General features: G+C 42.6%; 1 protein-coding gene across 1 annotated transcript in view; it reads left to right on the top strand.

Annotated features, from left to right (window-relative positions):
- Positions 1-22,042, top strand: part of LOC148884169 (tight junction protein 2-like) — a 54,881-nt gene extending 32,839 nt beyond the window's left edge. Inside the window, 17 exon segments of the mRNA XM_089021319.1 lie at positions 4,767-4,848; positions 4,940-5,090; positions 5,232-5,340; positions 6,123-6,194; positions 6,197-6,341; positions 6,446-6,633; positions 8,652-8,747; positions 8,840-8,919; positions 9,004-9,214; positions 10,606-10,706; positions 10,807-11,031; positions 11,128-11,232; positions 12,497-12,703; positions 13,704-13,718; positions 13,884-13,961; positions 20,858-20,943; positions 21,041-22,042. Of these exon segments, the coding sequence (XP_088877445.1) occupies positions 4,767-4,848; positions 4,940-5,090; positions 5,232-5,340; positions 6,123-6,194; positions 6,197-6,341; positions 6,446-6,633; positions 8,652-8,747; positions 8,840-8,919; positions 9,004-9,214; positions 10,606-10,706; positions 10,807-11,031; positions 11,128-11,232; positions 12,497-12,703; positions 13,704-13,718; positions 13,884-13,961; positions 20,858-20,943; positions 21,041-21,197 (2,108 nt within the window). The 3' untranslated portion in view covers positions 21,198-22,042.
- The last annotated feature ends 96 nt before the right edge of the window (positions 22,043-22,138 follow it).

Raw genomic sequence — 22,138 nt, 5'->3', positions numbered from 1 at the left:
TTCGGTTAAAGCCGCACGTGATTGGTCAAGATCCGTGGTAGAGGCGTGTATCCCCCACGCAGCAGTGAGGCGGGGAGATCACAGAGCACCACATTAAACAGGATAGGCAGACGACTGAGAGAGAGTGAGGAAATGGATAGAAAAGACAGTGAAATTGGACTCGTTTCAACTTTATTGATAGTTCAAAGGCAGAGTGTAGACTGCAAGGTTAAAATATCCCATCAATCAAGCTCCACAAATAACCCGCACAAGCCATCTGTACGTCTGTGTAAGCTCTCAGTCGTACCGGAGTGGTCCATCGCTGAAAAGGTTTCTTCAGCCGTCATCTGTACTTTTTTGAAGATGTCGGATGTTTCGCTTCTTATCCAAGATGCTTCTTCAGCGAACTAAAGTCTTACTGGTAGTTTAGGCCCTATATATATGTCCCTAATGTCCAGACATGGCGGCGCCGGACACTGCTATGATAGGTCCAAACTCTCAGGTTGGGGGGAACAGAGGACCACTCCCTGCGGCCCCACCGATTGTTCCTACATTCCTGACTAACGACTGGCCTGATTGCACCACTCCCTCCAGTATCACCTCATCAGCATCACTAATGTTGCCTAACTTATTTTGCCTAAGCAGGCTATTGTACGAATGATCCAAATTGAACCTCACCCCACCATCGGTTTAATGAAGGATTTAGCTTTTTTTTTATGAAAATTGCTTCTTTTATTCCCCTTTCAAACCATCTATGTTCTTTTGCTAAGATTTTAACCTCATTGTCATCAAATGAGTGGTTGCTAGCTTTTAGGTGCAAATGTACTGCCGATTGAGGACCACTAGTATTATCCCTGCGATGTTGACAAAGCCTTTTTTTGAGAATTTGTTGAGTGTCCCCAATGTACTGCTCTTTACAATTTTCATTCTTACAATGTATGGAATAAACTACATTACTTTGTTTTTCATTTGGCAGCCTATATTTTGGATGCACACATTTTTGCCTTAGTGTTTCTCGGTTGAAATAAGTAGGAATTTTGCGTTGCCAAAGTACTCTTTGTAATTTTGTTGCAATGTAAGGTACTGCTACTGCTCTCCTTTTTGTGTCTTCAGAATTTTTGTATCTTCAGATTTTTTGGTTTCATTCCCTATTCTTTCTTTCTGACATTTGTTAAACGACCACTGAGGGTACCCACAGTTTGTGAGTGCTCTCCTGATATGTTTTGACTCCTTTTCTCTACCTTCGACACTTGTTGGTATTAGTTTAGCCCTATTCTGGAGGGTTCTGATAACTCCTAGTTTGTGTTGCAGAGGATGGTTCAAATCGAAAAGTAAGTATTGGTCAATGTGTGTAACCTTCCTAAAGACTTGTTTTTAGCGCTTTGTCCTCTTTTATAATTACTTTACAATCCAAAAAGGCTGGTTGGTTCTCTTTAATGTCCACGCGAGTAAATTTAATGTTGATGTCTACTGAGTTAAGGTGATCTGTGAAGGGTTGAATTTCTTGTTTTTTAATTATGACAAAAGTATTGTTCACATATCTGAACCAGTGTCTAGGTTTTGTCCCCGGGAAGGATGTGAGGGCCTGTTTCTCCATCTCTTCCATGTACAGATTAGCCACTATGGGTGAAACTGGTGAGCCCTTAGCACAAGCATGAATTTGTTTGTAAAATGTTTCCCTAAATTGAAAATAACGTAGTATTAAGGCAGATTTCCAATAATTGGCAGATGTGGTCCGGTTTAAGTTTTGTTCTTTCATACAGAGATATGTCCGCCAGCAGTCTCGTCCTCACCACTGCTGCTGGGGTTGGGACAGATGTAAAGACAGAAGTCATTTTGTAAAATGCCAATGATTCCTCAGGTTCCAATATGAGGTCTTTGATCCTCTCTACAAACCCTGTGGTGTTCTCTACGTGATATTCTGTGTTCCCAACCAACGGAGCTAAGATAGTTTTTAAATATTTGGCTACATTTTATGTAGAGGAGTCAATGCTACAAACAATGGGTCTGAGGGGGAACCCTTCTTGATGTATTTTAGGCCGGCCATAGGTACATGGCGTGGCCTCTCCCAGGTATAATCTAAAATACATCTGTATGTCTATATGTTTTCCTTTCTCTAACTTTTGGAGACGGTCTATCATTTATTTCTTCTATCTATTGATAGATATCATGAGCTAGCCTCTCATGATATCACACTATTGGAAGGGTCCCTTTTTAGTTGCTCATAAGTGTTAGAATCACTGATTAACCTAATTATTTTGTCTTCATAATCCAATGTGTTAAGAAGCACTGTACATCTGCCCTTGTCTGCTGGCAAAATAGTAATATTTTTGTCTTTTTGTAGAGTAGTTAACGCCTTTCTCTCTTCTAATGTTATGTTGGACGGAGGTGGTTTGGCACTATAAGAAGGGCTGATATTCTAATGCGTAGATCATCTGTAATGGGTTGATATTGATCGCTCGTCCCTGATTCATTGCTTCTACGGGCGTTGATGGCAGTGGATGGTTAAATCATCAAGAAGCCAGGTGTTGGACAGAAAGTTGGTTTAATCTTGAAGATAGCGGAGACATCGTGGTGTCGGCTGAGAGGAAGCATGAAGGGAGAGAGGAAGATAGACGGAATGGGAGGGCATTTATACGGCGCACAGTGTGCGACGCAATAGGATGTGACGTAATGGTGTGCGACATCATGTAAAGGAAGGTAGGATATGACGTATCAGGAAGTCCAAAACGTAAACAAAGATTAGAAAGCGATGTTTAGAGATGTTTGTATAGCGAATTACCCCAACAATCTGCCTCTACATATGAAAGTTTATTTTTAATAGCCGATTCAGTAGCTGTGATGTAGTCTATTGTAGGTATTGTTTTAGGAGTTACTGAGAAATGTTGGTTAGTACAGACTTTCCTGTCTCTGAGAGATCTCTGTTTGACAAATTTTTGATCCAATTCTCCCTTGAAATCTGCTCATTCCTAATTTTTCGCGTGTTTACCATTAATTGAGATTGCTTCAGTAAAAGTAGTTAGTAGTAGTTGTAATAGTAGTAGTAGTAATGCTGATGAGGTGATACCGGAGGGAGTGGGGCTATCAGGCCAGTCATTGGTCAGGAATGTAGGAACAATCGGCGGGGCCGCAGGGAGTGGTCCTCTGCTTCCCCCAACCTGAGAGTAGGGACCTACCATAGCAGTGTCCGGCGCCGCCATGTCTGGACATTAGGGATATGTATATAGGGCCGATGTTACCAGTATGACTTTAGTTCGCTGAAGAAGCATCTTGGATAAGAAGAAACGTCCAACAACTTCGAAAAAGTACAGATGACGGCTGAAGAAACCTTTTCATCGAAAAAGCCATCTGTACAATTTCAACAGAAAAGACAATCGAGGGAATCAGCTGTTAATGAAGTTTCTAGTGTGTCTGCCTGCATCTGTTGCTGTCGCAATATCACAACTTCTAAAATGTACAACCCAGAGCACCTTCACAAAGGTAACCATCACAAAGGTAAATAGAATGACTTTATTATATAGTACAGTTTATTTCTTTAATTACAATACCATAGTACATTTATTATACATAAAATAAGTTATATTGTGTGTAGTTTTAAAGGACAACTGACACCATTTTTTTGCTGACATCAGAAAAACGTTTTATAGCATCTAAAATACCCAAAACACGCAGGCTGATATTTTTAGTGAAATGCAAAACACCAATAAAAATGAGTTAAAGTGTCCCAAAACTACTTCAAAATGACCTTGTTATGGCGAGTTTCAGAAGGTTCCGCCCCCTTGTTCGTGACGTCACGCCAAGACGTTTGCCTTGCTCTAGAACAGCCGCCGTCCTGCCTGTTTTCCAGCTCTCCCAGGAGCAACACACCTGATTCAAATCATCAGGACCATTTTGATGCTGCTTCAGAGCTGGCTGATGAGCTGATCATTTGAATCAGGTGTGTTGCTCCTGGGAGAGCTGGAAAACAGGCAGGACAGCGGCCCTCGAGGACCGACTTTGGACACCCCTGCTCTAGAATCAAAACAATGGCTTCAGATTTGGAGAAGATGCTTTCTTGTTACACATCCAGTTATGAATATGATTCAAAAAGTACTGAGGAGGAAAGCATAAATGTTTGCCATTGATTAAAGAAGTCTTTCCGGATCATTTTGAGGCGTCTGGACTCCAATGTAGCGTCCCGGAAAATGCACAAGATGGTGCCCAAGCTCCGTTGGAAATGGGCGGATTTGTCTGCTGGGAATTTGTGTCAAATAGTATCAAATAGTAATCTTGGTGCAACTCACAACGATTCACCATCGCGTTATGTGTTTTCCTTCTAGTTGTTTTGGTTTTCAGACCAAACAAAGTACCCAAAATGCATTGTGTGTCGCTTTCTCAGTCAGGGGCGTTCCAGACGTGACGTCACATCAGGCATCGTAATCAACTCGAAAACAAGACTTCCTGAATATTCAACGTAAAATATAGCTATATGTCGTGGAATCTTTGTAAAATACGATCACCTGATGTCATTTGAAGTGATTTTACAAATTATGGACACAACTTGTCCGGAGGTGTCGGTTGTCCTTTAGGACTTATTTAATTTAAAAATGTTTTTTTATGGGGACCTGGGAACGGATTATTCTCATTTTAATGGTTTGCTATGGGAAATTAATGTTTGGAATACACACTTTCCCCCTTACACACACTTCATGGGAACCAATTGGGTTCGTAAGCCAAGGTGTCACTGTATAAAGTTACGCACATCATTCGCGTGATCGATTCACATTATTGTTGTGCTTTCGCCTTAGAACCAATCGCAGTTGGCCCAAAAGTTCACGCTCCTCCTAAAGTGCCCCTCAAGCCAAGTATTGAGGACCAGGAAGTATACGGGTCAGTAGTATATCAACTCTTCTTTGGTGACCGCAATGGCAGGATTTCTTATTTTTATAAGAATTTGACAATATTTTCTTGTTTATTCCAGGCCAAACACGCTCATGGTCCGTTTTCAGAAAGGCGACAGCGTCGGTATGAGGCTCGCCGGGGGAAATGATGTCGGGATCTTTATTGCGGGGGTTCAGGAAGATAGTGCAGCTGAACAGGAAGGTCTCCGTACTGGGGATCAGCTGGTGAAGGTAACCTTGATTCTACATTCAGATCCTGACAAGATGAAATCTAGAGTAAAATATTCCCCCTACCCCCCCCCCCCCCCCCCCCCCCCCCCCCCCCCCCCCCCAAAAAAAAAAAAATAACGCTCTTGCGATTGATGTTACCAGGTGAACAACGTGGACTTCAGGGGGATGGTCCGTGAGGACGCGGTTCTTTATCTCCTGGAGATTCCCAAAGGAGACGATGTGACCATTCTAGCACAGAGCAAACCAGAAGGTATCAGTGTCAAGTATCTGTGAATTTGCTGAACATAGTCGCGCTTCAGTCCGAGGACATGAAAATGTTGAGGGGTTGGTCAAGATTTGAACCATGTGATACACCACACACACAGAATGTTATCAACGTCCCACTGACAATGCCAGTGGGCCTCAATCTGCAGTAAATCTGAAGCTAAAAGCTAGCAACCACTCATTTGACGACAGTGAGGTTAAAATCTTCGGTCAAGAAAATAAATGGTTTGAAAGAGGAGTCAAAGAAGCCATTTTTGTAAAACAGGAAAACCCTTCACCAACTCGCCATGGTGGTTTAAGGTTTCATTTAGACTGTGCTTACAACGGACTTCTTAGGCCGATACCACGTAGGCTTAGTCATGCTAATGAGGTGATACCACACTAATGAGGCAATCAGTGTCAGGGATAGACCATTCATGGAAATCAGATTGACTTCAGGGAGTAGTCTACTGCTCCCCCAACCTTAGAGCAAGGACCTATCAGAGCAGAGGTCTGGCACTGCCATTAGGCAGGGTTACCATCATAACTTTAGTCCGGTGACAAAGCTCTTCGGATGAGGAGCGAAACATCCGACACCTTCAAAGAAGTGCAGATGACGGCTGAAGAAACCTTTTCATCGATGGTCCATTCCTGTTCGACTGAGAGCCTACACAAACATACAGAACTATAATTTATATCATGGAAATTTACTTTGTTGAGTTTTAGGCCTTTGCCATCAACGGATAAGCCCAAACTGACATCACACTTTCTCTTTGTCTCCTCCCCCAGTGTACAAAGACATTTTAGCATCTGGCAGAGGGGACTCGTTCTTCATCCGGACCCACTTTGAGTATGAGAAAGAGGCCCCCAGAGCCTTCCTTTCACCAGAGGAGAAATTTTCAAAGTGACTGACACGCTCTACGATGGCAAACTGGGCAACTGGCTAGCGGTCCGGACAAACAAAGAAAACCAGTTGCTGGAGAAGGGCATCATTCCTAATAAAAGCAGGTCTGTACATTCTTGCGCAATCCGTCAATGGCAATCTTTGGTTCCAAAGAACAAAGATGGCTTGCAAAACAAGATGGCTAAAGTGTATTAGTTTTTCGTCACAGAGCTGAGCAAATGGCCAATGTCCAGAATGCAGCACGAGCCGCATCGGGTAACGACCGAGGAGACTTCTGGAGGCTTCGGGGACAAAGAGCAGCGAAGAAAAAAGATATTCGCAAAAGTCGAGAGGATCTGAGTGCGGCGCCGGTGGCGACCAGATTTCCGGCTTATGAGAGAGTCGTCCTGCGTGAAGGTACCCTCGAACTGGCCTTGATTTAGGAAATATTGTCTCCCCCCCCCCCCTCCCAAGGGGATTCAGAATCAGAATCATCTTTATTGGCCAAGTACACTGATACCTCAGTTTACGAACACTTTAGCTAATGACTAACTTAGCTAACTATTTTTCGTGAAACATGCGGAGCGCCACAATGAGTGAGCTGGATGAGCTAAATGGCAGCCGGCTTTTTTTCCCTCTATTCCCTGCCCCCAGTCTTGTGATTGGTCAAGATCTGTGGTAGAGGAGGAAGGGGACACACACAGCAGGAAACACGCAGCAGTGAGCGGGTGGAGTGTGTGCTGTGAGCACACGACACAGGAAAGACAGACGATAGAGCTTGAAACAAAAAAAAAAACAAACGTGTGAAAAATCAAGTGAAATGTGAGAAAATGGACAGAAAACACAGTGAAATTTAGACTTGTTTTAACTTTATTGATAGTTCAAAGCTGCTGTGAAATGTAAATTTCTCCACTGTGAGACTAATAAAGGCAAATCCAATCCAAAGGCAGAGTGTCGACTAAAAGGTTAAAATATCCCATCAATGAGGCTCCACAAATAACCCGCACAAGCCATCTGGACAATTTGAAGAGAAAAGACAAGCAAGGGAACCAGCTATTTATGATGTTTCTAGTGTGTCTGCCTGTGTCTGGTGCTGTTGCAATATCACAACTTCTAAGACGCACAACCCAGAGCTCCTTGAGACACTTTATGCAAAAAGCTATCCATTCCATCAAGCCATCAACGACCATCACAAAGGTAAATAAAGCTACTTTATTATATAGTACAGTATTTTTCGATACCATAGCACATTTATTATACATAAAATAATGTATATTTGGTGTCATTTTAAAGGACAACCGACACCATTTTTTTTCCTAACTGACATCAGAAAAACATTTTATAGCATCTAAAATACCCAAAACACACAGGCTGATAATTTTGGTCAAATGCAAAACACCAATAAAAATGACTGAAAGTGTCCAAAATCTGCTACAAATCAGCTGGAAACTGGGGATTTTCAAAAAGTCCCGCCCCCAGTTCGTGACGCCTTGCTCAAGAAACAAAACAATGGCTTCAGATTCGTAGAAGACGCTTTCGTGTTACTCATCCAGTTATGAATATGATTCAAATAGTTCTGAAGAGGAAAGCATAATAAATGTTAATAATAAATGTTTGCAATCGATTAAAGAAGTCCTCCCATATCAATTCAAGCCGTCAATGACAGCAATGTAGTGTCCCAGAAAATGCAAAAGATGGCGCCCAAGCTCCGTTGGAAATGGGCTGATTTGTCTGCTGGGAATTTGTGTCAGCGAATATCAAATAATAGTCTTGGTGCAACACACAACGATTCACCATTGCGTTATTTTTGTGTTTTCCTTCTAATTTGGCAATCAACACGGATCAACCCGAAGTTTTCAGACCAAACAAAGTACCGCAAAATGCATTGCTTGTCGCTTTCTCGGTCAGGGGCGTTCCAAATGTCGTCCCGTAGGCAATCGTCATCAACTCGAAAACAAGACTTACTGAATATTCACCGCAAGTCTTAAAACGTAAAATATAGCTATATGTGGTGGAATCTTTGTAAAGTACGCTCAGTAGAAGTCATTTGAAGTGATTTTACAAATTAGGCGTCGGTTGTCCTTTAAGGCTTATTTAGTTGAAAATTATGTTTTCATTTTAATGGTTTCCTATGGGAAATTAATGTTTGGAAGACACACTTTTCGCCTTACACATACTTTCTGGGAGCCAATTAAGTTCAGAAACCAACGTATCACTGTATATAGACACACAAGGAACACACTGCACTAGTATCATCATAAAAAAGACATGACAAATAAGTATGGAGGACACTAATGAAGGCTAATCTAAAGGAATCGCTGGATTTGGTGCGCATGGATCGGTAGCGCCTGCCTGAGAGGAGTCGTTAGAAACGGTAGTGGGCAGGGTGCGGAGGGTCCAGTAGGATTTCTTCTTTGACGTTTGTTGTTTTCCAGCCGGCTTCAAGAGACCCGTGGTCCTATTTGGGCCCATCTCCGACGCCGTGAATGAAAAACTAGCCAATGACATGCCCAATGACTTTGTCATAGCCAGTAAGTCTTGACGTGTTTTTTTTTTTTTTTTTTAATGATAACCCGAAGACCCCGTTCTGCGCCGTTTATGATGTTGATCTTTCTTATCCAAGAAACGGAACCAAAGGATGCGGGAAGCGAAAAATCATCCGGAGTTGTGAGGCTGAACACCATTCGGCAAATTATCGAACAGGTACGATGATTCCAATCAAAGATATCTTTGATCATGTTGCTGAACTTTGTAACATTGCTCTCCCCTCTCCCCCTCCACCTCAAGAATGCCCATGCACTGCTGGATGTGACTCCCAAAGCTGTGGATACCTTAAATTACACCCAGTGGTATCCCATCGTCATTTTCCTGAATCCGGACAGTAAGCAGGGACTCAAGACCATGAGGAACCGCCTCTTGCCCGGATCCACCCGCAGCGCACGTAAACTCTACGAGCAGGCGATCAAGCTGAGAAAAACCTGCTCGCACCTTTTCACTGGTACGTTATATCACTCAGGGGGGGTCGTCGGTTGCGATTGTTAAATGGGCTTCTGTCAAACGTTGGTCTTTGAAGGCCGCTATCCTGCATATACAATGGTACCTCGGCTTACAAACGCCTTGGCTAACGAACTTTTCGGTTTATGAGCGTTAAATTCACGGATGAGAAAGTTTCTTCAGCCGTCATCTGTACTTTTTGACGGCGTCGGACGTTTCACCTCCTATCCAAGAGGCTGCATCAGCGAACTAAAGTCTGCTGGTCGTATCGGCCCTATTTGTATATCCCTAATGTCCAGACATGGCGGCGCCGGACACAGCTATGATAGGTCCCTACTCTCATGAGAATTTAATCTTGGCATACGAACTATTTTTCGGGATACACACGGAGCGCCACAATGAGTCATGTGTTGTTCGTGAACGATCCCGTTCTCCTAACAAAGAAAGTCTTCGGTTAAAGCCGCACGTGATTGGTCAAGAACGCAGCAATTGGGGGGCGGGGGGTACAGAAACACAGAGCTGCAAATAAAATTGATAGACGACAGAGAGAGAGTGAGAAAATGGAAAGAAAACACAGTTAAATTTGGACCTGTTTCAACTTTATTGATAGTTCAAAGGCAGAGTGTAGACTGCAAGGTTAAAATATCCCATCAATAAGGCTCCACAAATAACCCGCTCAAGCCATCTGTACACTTGATGCAAAAAGCTTTCAACCCAGCTAAACAGAACATAATTGATGAGGAACTAGGTAAAATTATCGCAGAGAAAGCACGGCAACTTCACTCGAATATTGTCAAGAGGCAACCTGGAAGTTCGTCATCCATTGATGATTTAAAGGCTAGCCACGGATGGTTCGAGAACATACAGGGATTCATAGTGTCATTCGTCATGGTGAGGCAGCCAGTGTTGACGATAAAGCTGCCAAAGATTACAAGGAATCATTCCTCAAGAATCTTGAGTCAAGATGAAGAAGAAGGCTCCTCATCAAGTGTTTAATGCTGATGAAACCGGCCACTCCATTCCATCAAGCCATCAACGACCATCACAAAGCTAAATAAAATGACTTTATTATAGAGTACAGTTTATTTATTTAATTACAATACCAAAGCACATTTATTATACATAAAATAAGGTATATTTTGTCTAGTTTTAAGGCGTAGAAAATTAGAAAGTAGAAAATTCTGTTTTATGCGGACGTGGGAACGGATTATTCTCATTTTAATGGTTTCCTATGGGAAAATAATATTTGGGATACACACTTTTCGCTTTATACACTCTGTCTGGGAACCAATTAACTTCGTAAGCCAAGGTATCACTGTATTCACCATTGAAGCGTTAAATTTGTTGGCGAAATGGAACCTGGACAAATTGGTAGTCCTTTTCGTTGTCCTTTAGACACAATCGACCTCAACTCGGCCAACGACGCTTGGTACGGAAGCGTGAAAGATTCCATCCGGGAGCAGCAAGACCGAGCCGTTTGGGTGTGCGAGGGCAAGGTCAGTCCGACGGCCGCATCGAAATATTGCGACATACAAAAAAACGATCTCATATTAGCGCCTCCTAATTGACTACGCGTCCGTGGCTTCCTGTTTGCAGTTGGACGGTTCGGAGGAGGATCTGGATCTCCACGACGACCGAATGTCCTACTTGTCGGCCATGAGCGCCGACTATTTGAGCATGGACAGCCGTCTGACTAGCGACTACGACGACACGGCGGACGAGGGCGGGGCTTACACCGACAATGAGCTGGACGAGCCCATGGACGAGCCTCAACCTGTGTCTGCGATTGGTCGGTCGTCAGAGCCTGTCCTCCCAGACGAGGCGAGAGGACTCAGACATCCACTTTAGTACGGCGGCGTACGGCGCAACCCTGTCAACCCTCCTTTATCGTGTCTGGAATTGTGTGTATTCGTGTAGAAGCCCCACCCGGAACCCCGGAATCGGATGAAAAGGTCAGGGAGCAGAGAGAGACCAAATCGAGAGCCCAGTCCTCCCCCGGCTTTTGTCCCCGAACCTCCAAAGGTCAGAGTGCAGCGCCGTTCACACATGCTGAATTGCGTCATTCCCACCGGTACTGTCCAGACAAGGTCGAAATCGAGTTAATGAATTGATGTCCATCAAAAAAAGACCACGTATAGTCAGGCGTTTTTAGCATGAAAAAAAACAACCATGGGTAGGGTGTTTTTAGCCGAAAAAAACGACCATGTATAGTAAGGCGTTTTTAGCAAAAAAAAAAGACTGTGTAGTAAGTCGTTTTTAACGGAAAAAACGACCATGTATATTAAACCGGATTTATCTAAAAAAATGACCATGTATATATATATATATAGTAAGCCATTTTTTGCGTGAAAAAATAACCAATGTATAGTAAGGCGTTTTTAGCCGAAAAAAAAACGACCGCGTATATCGTAAAGCGTTTTTAACCCGGAAAAAAACGACCATGTATAGTAAGGTGTTTTTAGTCGAAAAAAAACGACCATATATAGTAAGGGATTTTTAAGTGCGAAAAAAAAACCCAGCATGTATAGTAATGCGTTTTTAACCCCCCCCCCTCAAAAAAAAACAAAAAACAAAAAAACAACAATTTATAGTAAGTCATTTTTAGTGTATAGTAAGGCCTTTTTAGCAAAAAAAAAAACCAGCATGTATAGTAATGCGTTTTTTTAAAAAATGACCCCCCCCCGTTTTTAACCCCCCCCCCCCCCACAAAAAAAAAAAAAAAAAAAAAAAAACAATTTATAGTAAGGCATTTTTAGCCGAAAAAAACGACCATGTAAACTAAGGCGTTTTTAGCCGAAACAAAAGACAGTGTATGATAAGCCGTTTTTAGCCGAAAAAACAACCATGTATAGTAAGATGTTTTTAGCATGAAAAAAAAAACATGTTTAGTAAGGCGTTTTAGGCCGAAAAAAATGACCATGTATAGTAAGGCATTTTTAGCCCAAATAAACAACCATATATCGTACTGCGTTTTTAACTCGAGAAAAACAACTATATATAGTCAGGCGTTTTTAGCCGATAAAAACTATCATGCATAGTAAGGCGTTTTTAGCCCGAAAAAAAAAGCCATGTATAGTAAGGTGTTTTTAGGCTGATAAAAACCCGACCATGTTTAGTAAGGTGTTTTTAGCGCAAAAAAACGACCATGTTTAGTAATAAGTTTTTAGCTGTAAAAAAGACCACGTATATGAAGGCGTTTTTAGCTGAAAAAATGACGATGTATAGTAAGGCGTCCGTCATCATTGAGCCTTTTTCGTCTCATTTCTCTGTCTGCGTTCCTTCCCAGGTCCGCTCTCAGACTCGGACTGAGTCGTCGCACGGCTACGACTCGCACTCCAGCAGCACCGTCAGCAGCACCGAGGCGGTAGCTGGAAATAAGCCGCCGCCCCCTCCGTTGGCCCTGAAGCCCTCCCTCGCCCGTCTCAGCCACATGTCGGGCGAGCAGAGCTCGGAGAAGGAAGACGACCCTGCCAACAAATCCTTCCTGGGCAAGGTTGGGATCACTCACGTCAATTGGCTCCCGCTCTATTTTTAGACTTGCCACTTCCCGATAAATAAAGGAAGAGGAAAGGATAGGAAGATGTCAAAAAATCAAATACACTCTTGCTGAGTCCAAAAGAAATAACAAATCATGTGACATAGCACAAAAGTAATTGAATCTTAAGCACTTTCTGAACCCTCTTATGTTGTCTGAAGCAGTTCTAAATGAAGTAGGAGAGGATCAAAGTGTCCTTTTCACCAGTGGATCAGGGAAATCTATCTATTCGCTAGGTATTAGCTATCTATTCGCTCTGTATTAGCTATCTATTCGTTAGGTATTAGGTATCTATTTGCTATGTATTAGCTATATTCGCTAGGTATTAGCTATCTATTAACTAGCTATTAGCTATAATAATAATACATTTCATTTACAAGCGCCTTTCAAAACTCTCAAAGTCACTTTACAGTCAAAGGATAAGTTTTTTTCTGCGGGTGAGCAGCAGCAGCCACACGCGCCACGTTCACTCAACCCCGATCTATTCGCTAGGTATTAGCTATCTGTTCGCTAGGTATGAGCTATCTATTCATGAGCTATTAGCTATCTATTCATTTGCTATTAGCTATCTATTCAATAGGTATTAGATATCTATTCGCTAGCAATTAGCTATCTATTTGCTAGCTTTTAGCTATCTATTTGCTAGCTATTCGCTAGCTAGCTTGCTATCTATTTGAGTTGCTTCCGGGTTGAGTGAACGCTGCCGTGTGTGTCTGCCGCTGCTCACCCACAGAAAAAAAACTTATCTTGTGACTGTAAAGTGACCTTAAGAGTTTTGAAAGGCACTTATGAATGAAATGGATTATTATTATTATTATTATTATTATTATTCTGCAGATGTGGCATTTGTGAAGCCCTTTGCTTTTGTCTCTTTGGCTTTGCTGCTTGCTTGCTCATGTTGATGTCTTTTTATCCCACCATTTTCTGCTCCACTTTCTTGGCGACTTTTGTGAGCCAGCAAATGGGTGTTCAGGTAAACCGGATGTCTGTGATCACCCACAAATTTGTGACTGTCGCATTTTCTTTTCATTCCACTCATCTTCGTTTCAAATCATCAAGTTCCATCGACGTTCCAGGTTGACACGTAAAACGTTACGTCTTGCGCCATGAAAAGAAAACCTTTTGTTTCTCCGGTTAGATTAAAGCCTTTGAGAAGATGGACCACCTGGCCCGAGCTCAGAGGATCCTCGAACTGCAAGAGGCAGAAAATGCTCGGGTGAGTTTTCTTCTGCAGCTGGGCGGAGGCTTTACGGGCAATTTCGTCGAGAGGTCTGGTGAAAGTTGTCAATCTTATCGGGACACACACCTTGCGTGACAGCATTCATGCGTTTCTTGAAAAACTCTCCATTAGCAAAAGGCTTACCGCTGCTTGCTATCAGTTGAGAAAACAATCTTTTTTCTTCATTTAAAAACGCCTTACTATACGTGGTCGTTTTTTTCGGGCTAAAAATGAGGGCCACATAACTTTTCCCTTTTGTGATGGGGGGCTCGGTGTCAGTTTGTAACAGAAAAAGTGTGACGATCGTAGGGGAGCTTAAAAAATGTTCTCCAGAAAGCCACACATAACCAAATAACCCTTTCCAGGTTCTTTACAGAAAAAAAGTCAGGAAACAAATAATAACACTATTAATGAAATAAATAAGAACTAAATAACCCTCTCTGAGTTCTTCACATAAAAAACAGGAAATAAATAACACTATTTATGAAATAAATAATAACGAAATAACTCTCTCTGTGTTCTTCATAAAAAAGCCATGGAACATTAACTTTCTCTTGCACAATCTTAACAGATAAAAGTTCAGCTCAGTTGTCGGAGCACAATCTCTCTGACACACATGAGCAGTCTCTTCAAGTTCTTGTGTTCCTTCCTTATAATCATTTTGTAAGTTCCAGTAGGCTTGTAGACAGACAGCGCTGTTTGCAGCTCTCTCTCATCAACTTCCCTGTGAAAACCACAAAGGAAGCAGGTTGAGAAAGTCAACTAAGTGAGACAGCACCTACACAGCACAATACATTTCACTACCAGTATGGCTGTAAAGATGGATTTTATCCCAGTAGATTTTATTATGATTATATTTGTTTATGCTCAGAATGACTCATTCAGGTCAGAAAAGTCAAATTACCTATGTATGTTCATCAGTGTGAACTGTGGGTCTGCAATTACGATTAAAATACATTGATTACACTGATTAAAATAGGAACAGATAATGATCGAAAACCGACCTTTGACTTGTAAAAGGATTTTTTATTTTCCTGGAGGCCACATAGGAAGAAAATCTGATAGCATCTCTGGTATTGTTCAGGGGGGTCGGGCCGTAGTTTGGTGACCACTGCTCTACATGGTCGTTTTTTCGGGGTAGAAACGCCTTACTATACATCGTCGGGTTTTTTGCGCTAAAAACACCTTACTATACATGGTCATTTTTTTTTCGCGAAAAACGGCTTCCGATATATACATGGTCGTTTTTTGGGCTAAAAACGCCTTATTCTACATCAGGGGTGGGCAAACTTTTTGACTCGCGGGTCACAATAGGTTCTAAAATTTGACAGAGGGGGCCGGGCCAGGAGCATTTGGAGGGAGTGTTTGGTCCGGATATACTAAAGCATTAAAGGACAACCGACGTCTCCGGACAAGTTGTGTCCATAATTTGTCAAATCGCTTCAAATGACTTCTACTGAGTGTATTTTACAAATATTCCACGGCATATAGCTATATTTTACATTTTAAGACTCGTGCTGAATATTCCGGAAGTCTTGTTTTTGAGTTGGTGACGAGTCCTCACGTCACGTCACTGAAGGAACGCCCCTGACCGAGAAAGGACACACTGTAGCAGTCCTTTGATCACGTCAATGTATTTTACGGTACTTTGTTTGGTCTGAAAACTCCGTGTTGATCCGTGTTGATGGTGAAATTAGAAGGAAAACACATAAATAACGTGACGGTGAATCCTTGTGTGTTGTGACAAAAATGTTGAGCCATTTCCACACGGAGCTTTGTCGCCATCTTCTGCCTTTTTTTCGGTGCGACATTTCCCCCCCTGATGCCTCAAAATGACACGGACTAAATTTTTAATCGATTGCAAACATGTCTGCTTTCCTCTTCAGAACTATTTGAATCATATTCATAACTGGATGAGTAACAAAAAAAGCATCTTCTCCGAATCTGAAGCCATTGTTTTGATTCTCGAGCAAGGCGAGACCTTCTGAAACTGGCCACTTCCAGTTTCGATTTTTTGCAGTTTCAGCACACTTTAAGTCATTTTTATTGGTGTTTTGCATTTGACTAAAAATATCATACTGCGTGTTTTGGGTATTCTAGATGCTATAAAACGTTTTTCTGATGTCAGTTAGGAAACAAAAAAGTGATGTCGGTTGTCCTTTAAATGTAGTGTGTGCAAACTAGCACAGTGTATAGCACAGTCAGAACACTACAACCCATTTTGGATTGGATTTGCCTTTATTAGTCTCGCAGTGGAAAAATTTACATTTCAAAGCAGCAAAGGGATTAAAGGGATGTTTTTTGATTGATTTATTAACAGTCTTTCAAATGTGAAAAATAGCCCTTATCAGTTCATACATTTGTCTCAAGGAATATGCAAGATATGGCGTTTACATACTATTTTGCAGATACTGGGAGGAAGAAATGGAAATACAGTAAAGTCTCATTACATCGATATCGGATATATCGATAGTCCCGGTTATATCGATACTATTTCTATGCACGCACGGAGAAAATTACATGCAAACAGGGTCGGATATATCGATAGTCCCGGTTATATCGATATTTTTTCGGACTCCCTTGAATATCGATATAACGAGACTTTACTGTACTTGTGTTAAATTCAGCAAAATCATGGATGGATTATCCTTACCGCGCGCTCTACAAACTCGCCACGGACGCCCTCGCCGTCACGCGCAAACAGTGCACGTGTATCGTTGCCAAGCACACAGACATAGGCTACCGGCAGTTGAAATTTGCATACTCAGAACAGCAGCCAATCAGAAGCCTGCTTCGCGCTTCGGACTTTCCCAAGCGTTATAAGGTCATGCATTTACATATCATTTTCCAAAATAGATGCACAGAACCTCAGCCCCAGAAGAAATATTCAAAAGAAGCTAACAAAATTTGTGACGCTACAAAATGTAAACTTACATTACACCGTGATTGTAAAGTGTACTTGAGAGTTATGAAAGGCGCTCAGTGGCTTGTAGGAGACAACGCAACTCAAACAATGCATTGTGCACCATGACGGCAAACGACAACTGGAGCAAAATCTTCAGCCACGGATATTTACCGTAAATTTTATATATATATATATATATATATATAATATACACTTTGCGACAATGTTTTTTATTTTGCGATTTCTCGTCTTTCTTTATGGGCAGGCAACTTTTCAGAGTTGTCTGCCCTGTTGTCCGCTAACTTTTTCAGAGTTTCAGACACTGTTTTCACTATAATTTGGACAAATTCAGCGGGACGGATTAAAAAACCGAACGGGCCGTATGTGGCCCGCAGTTTGCCCATGTCTGCTCTACATGGTCGTTTTTTTCAGGTAAAAACACCTTACTATACATCGTTGTTTTTTTTGCGCTAAAAACACCTTTCTATACATGGTTGTTTTTTTTGCGCTAAAAACGCCTTTCTATACATAGTCGTTTTATTCAGATAAAAACACCCTACTATACATGGTAGTTTTTTTGGGCTAAAAATGGCTTACTATACATGGTCGTTCTTTTCAGCTAAAACGCTTTTCTATACATGGTCATTTCTTTTCGCACCAAAACGCCTTACTATACATCAGGGGTGTCAAAGTAATTTTTTGCTGCGGGCCACATTGTAGTTATGGATTCCTCTCGAGGGCCGTTATGAATTTGGGGAAGCCATTAGAATGCTTAATCCCCTCCACATATTACATATAGAACACACACAAAATTAATGAATAACTAGTTTTTAAATCTGAAGTCAAGAATAATGACTTATTGTGGTTTACATCCAAAAAGATGAAATTTTGGTTCAGATTTTAGCAAGCATCATGGAATTTCACAAGTTTGATTTGCTTTCGTGGGCCTAAAAAAATGATGTGGCGGGCCGGATTTGGCCCGCGGGCCTTGACTTTGACACCTGTGCTATACATGGTCGTTTTTTTCAGATAAAAACGCCTTACGATACATAGTCGTTTTTTTGGGCCTAACAATGCCTGACTATACATGGTGTTTTTTTTCGGCTAAAAACGCCTGACTAGACATGGTTGTTTTTTTTTTTTCAGGTAAAAACGCCTTACTGTACATGGTCGTTTTTTTCACGCTAAAAACGGCTTACTATACATGGTGTTTTTTTTTTTCGCTAAAAACGCCTTCTTGACATGTTCGGTTTTTTTTCGGCAAAAAACGCCTTACTATATTTTTTTCAGCTAAAAAGGCCTAACGATACATGGTGTTTTTTTTTTCGGCTAAAAACGCCTTCCTATACATGGTCGTTTTTTGAGCTAAAAACGGCTTACTATATCCATGCAGTGTCTGAAACTCATGACAAAAAGTTAGCGGACACCCGGGCAGACAACTCTGTTGCCTGCCCGGCCATAAAGTTGCCTGCCACATTTTTCACAACTTGAAACACAATAAGCGGAGAGTCCAGTAGGATTTTCCGCGCCCTAGTTTGGATTCTTGCAGTGTGCAAGTCCTCGAGAGTGTGTAGGGCGGTGCCAATGATTTTTTTCCGTCGTCCTAACTGTCCGTTGAAGTCGGATTTTGTCCATTTTTGTGGCGGCCGCGAACCAAACGGCGATGGAAGAACACAGGATGGATTCGATGACAGCCGTGTAGAAATGTTGCAGCACCTCCTGTGGCAGGCCATGCTTCTTTAGCAGCCTCAGGAAGTACATTCTCTGTTGGGCCTTTTTCAGGATAGAGTTGGTGTTGACCTCCCACTTCATGTCCTGGGAGACTGTGATTCCCAGGAACTTGAAGGTCTCAACGGTTGATACCAGGCAGTTGGATAGTGTGAGGGGTAGCTGTGGTGATGGATGTTTCCTGAAGTCCACGATCATCTCAACTGTCTTGAGCGTGTTCAGCTCCAGGTTGTGACGGCTGCATCAGAGCTCCAGCTGCTCCACTTGTCGGTACGCAGACTCGTTGCCGTCCTTGATGAGACCGATGACCGTGGTGTCGTCTGCGAACTTCATGAATTTGACAGCTGGGTGCGTTGAGCTGCAGTCGTTCGTGTAGAGAGAGAATAGCAATGGAGAGAGGACGCATCCCTGTGTCTGACCTGTTGTGTCCGTCCTGTCAGGAAGCTGAGGGTCCACTGGCAGATCGTAGGGGACACACCAAGCTGGAGAAATTTGGGGATGAGAAGTTCTGGGATGACGGTATTGAACGCAGACCTGTAGTCCACAAACAGGATCCTTGCGTAGGTTCCTGTGTTGTCGAGGTGGTCGAGGATGTGGTGCAGTCCGATGTTGACTGCATCCTCCACAGACCTGTTTGCCCGGTAGGCAAACTGAAGAGGATCTAGCAGAGGTCCGGTGATGTTCTTTAGGCGGTTCAGCACGAGGCGTTCAAAGGACTTCATGACCACAGACGTCAGAGCGACAGGTCTATAGTCATTCAATCCCGACGGTGCTGGTTTCTTTGGAACTGGGACAATAGTAGACTGTTTGAAGCAGGATGTGACTTCACACTGCTCCAGGGATCTGTTGAAAATTGGTGTGAAGACCGGAGCCAGCTGGTCAGCGCAGACTTTCAGGCAGGAGGGTGACACTCTGTCAGGTCCCGCAGCTTTCTTGATCTTCTGTTACTTGAAGAGCCATCTCACGTCCAGTTCGTGGATCTGTAGGGCAGAGGGCGGAGATACGGTAGTTTCTAGTAATGGTGGGCAGACGAGGGAATTGGGGGTGTCCTTTTCAAATCGGTAAAAGAATATATTTAGCTCATCAACCAGACCATTGTTGTACACTGCTTGGGGGGATGGTAAACGATAATTTGTTATTGCTTTCAGGCCATTCCACACTGATGCAGAGTCGTTAGCGGAGAACTGTTTGTTAAGTCTCTCCGCATAACTTTTCTTTGCGATGTTCATTTCCTTTGTCAGTCTGTTTCGGTCGAGTTTGTAAACTGCTCGACCGCCGCTTCTAAATGCGGACTCTTTCTCTTTCCTAAGCTGCCTGAGTTTGAGTTTTGGGAGTGAACCACGGCTTGTTGTTGTTGAATGAGCGGAAGGACTTTGTTGGTACACACATGTCCTCACAGAAACTAATGTATGCTGTTACAGTGTCTGTGTATTCATCCAATGTGCCCATTGAAGTTTCAAGACGCTCTAATCAGTGCAGTCTCGCTTACCCCTCCTGCGCCGGCGTCTCAAAGCTCCGTACAGAGCTGCTACGCCGCTCGCGAGCAGCCCCCAAAAACCTTGTGGATTTTGTTGTGTCGGTGAAAATAGTCCAAGAGTAGATTCCCCAATTCTCAGTAACTCTTCTCTCGTGTAACTATGTCGCGTAGGGTCAAAAAACAAATGAAAATGACAAAAACAGGAACAATACTAGGGAGCGTGTGTGCCATTCGCGGCGCCATTTTGTCTAATCTGTAAATTAAGGAAGTACCTACCACAAATGCTCCCTTGCTTAATTTATGGTAAATATGCCCTTGTTGAAGATTTTGCCTCAGTTGTCGTTTTTCGTCAGCCACGTGGACTCCACTTTCTAAGCGGCTTTCAAAACTCTCAAGTATACTTTTCAGTCATGGTGTAGTCCGAAGCACGAACCAGGCTTCTTATTGGCTGTCGGTGCTGAGTATGCAAAATTGTCATTTGCATACTTGTAGCAGTTTGCTTGTATTTTGCTTTATTGAATAAAACAAAACAAATGTTTGATTTGAGAAAAAAAAACTTTTTTTACCTGGAAGAAGTTGTCGCCCACCCGGGCGGAGACGTTTTGAAAATTGTATGCCCAACGTAAAAGTTGTATGCCCCGGGCCACCGGGCAGACGCTATTTCAAACACTGATACATGGTCGTTTTTTCGGGAATACTAAACGTGATTCTTTTGGAACTGTGAGAATGCAATAAAGAAGGAAGTCGTGATTGTTTTTCTGTTTGTTTTTTTTCTCCGTGCAGTTGGAAATTGCCCAGAAGCACCCTGACATCTACGCAATCCCAGTCAAATTACCCAAACCCAACCTCAACCGTCCTCAACCAATCGGGTGAGATCTCCACTCAGTTATCCGAAATCCACGTTTGTCCGTTGAATCCAAAGACCCTTCTTGGCTGACGGCGTTGGCGCGTGTGTGCCTTGTTCAGTTCCAGCTCCATTCCAGAACCGCAGACTCCACCACGGCAGCAGTACTCGGAGAGCAGATCTCACCAAGGCGATGACACCGAGTACCGCCGGCAGCTGGCAGAGCACAGCAAGAGGGGCTACTACAACCCCCAGAAATACAAAGACACTGAGTTGTAGTCCCCCGAAAATCGAGGTTCCACACTGCTTTGGTCTTCTGGCCGCTGGACCGACGCCGCCTCCGCGCCAAAAACCTCTTGTGAACTTGCGCTTCCTACTGCATGTTAAGCCCAGACACATTTACATTCAAACAGGTGACCCGCGCACCCCCTCGGCGTCCTCGAACAGCCCAACCTCAGGAGCCCATCATGGTCTGCACTCGGAAAATCGAACTACCGTATTTTCTGGAATATAAGGCGCACTTGAAACGACTGACATATTTAAAACCCTTTGCTATACATAAGGTGTACCGCATGATGAGGCGCATGGTCAGCTTTTGAAAAAAAACATTCTTTTAGGTGCGCCTTATAGTGCAGAAAATATGGTAGTTTGGCATAATGTACCTTTTTTTTTAAATCTGCTTCGGTTGCTGTGGAAGCCGCCCTACACATGCACATAAAGACCGTCGATTTTCTCTTTGGCCCAAACATAGCGCAGCACATCACGGCAGCGCCTGGCATCCCTTTTGTCAACAAGAGTCTCATCAATATTTCTAGCGAGTAGGTCATCAAGTGAAAAGCTGCAAAAAAAAAGACAAAAACACCAAAATATTTTTTTAACTGTCAACATATTTTTCTTGGGAAGAAAAAACATGTTTTCTGGTGCCAGTAGGGTCGGATTTCCGGGAATAATAATATGGGAATGATGTCAATATATTTTATCAATCGATACTATGGGGTCAAGACAATCAAGGTGGCTTGTTAGTTTCTTTTAAATGTATTTTTTTCTTTTTGTGTTTATTTTTTTTATAGTTTTTGTTGTCCACACTGGGAATTTTCAAATAAATATTTTGTTTGTTAAATATGTGAGAGTGTTTTTTATTAACCCTAACGATATTCAGGTCCAACGCTATGCAGTGTACATTCAGATATGACATTTAAAAATAACATTTTGCCTCCTAC

Source organism: Hippocampus bargibanti, linkage group LG18 (assembly GCF_051943395.1).
Source record: "Hippocampus bargibanti isolate YZ-2025 linkage group LG18, ASM5194339v1, whole genome shotgun sequence".
NCBI classification, from domain to species: domain Eukaryota; kingdom Metazoa; phylum Chordata; class Actinopteri; order Syngnathiformes; family Syngnathidae; genus Hippocampus; species Hippocampus bargibanti.
This window is presented reverse-complemented; position numbering and strand designations above follow the sequence as displayed.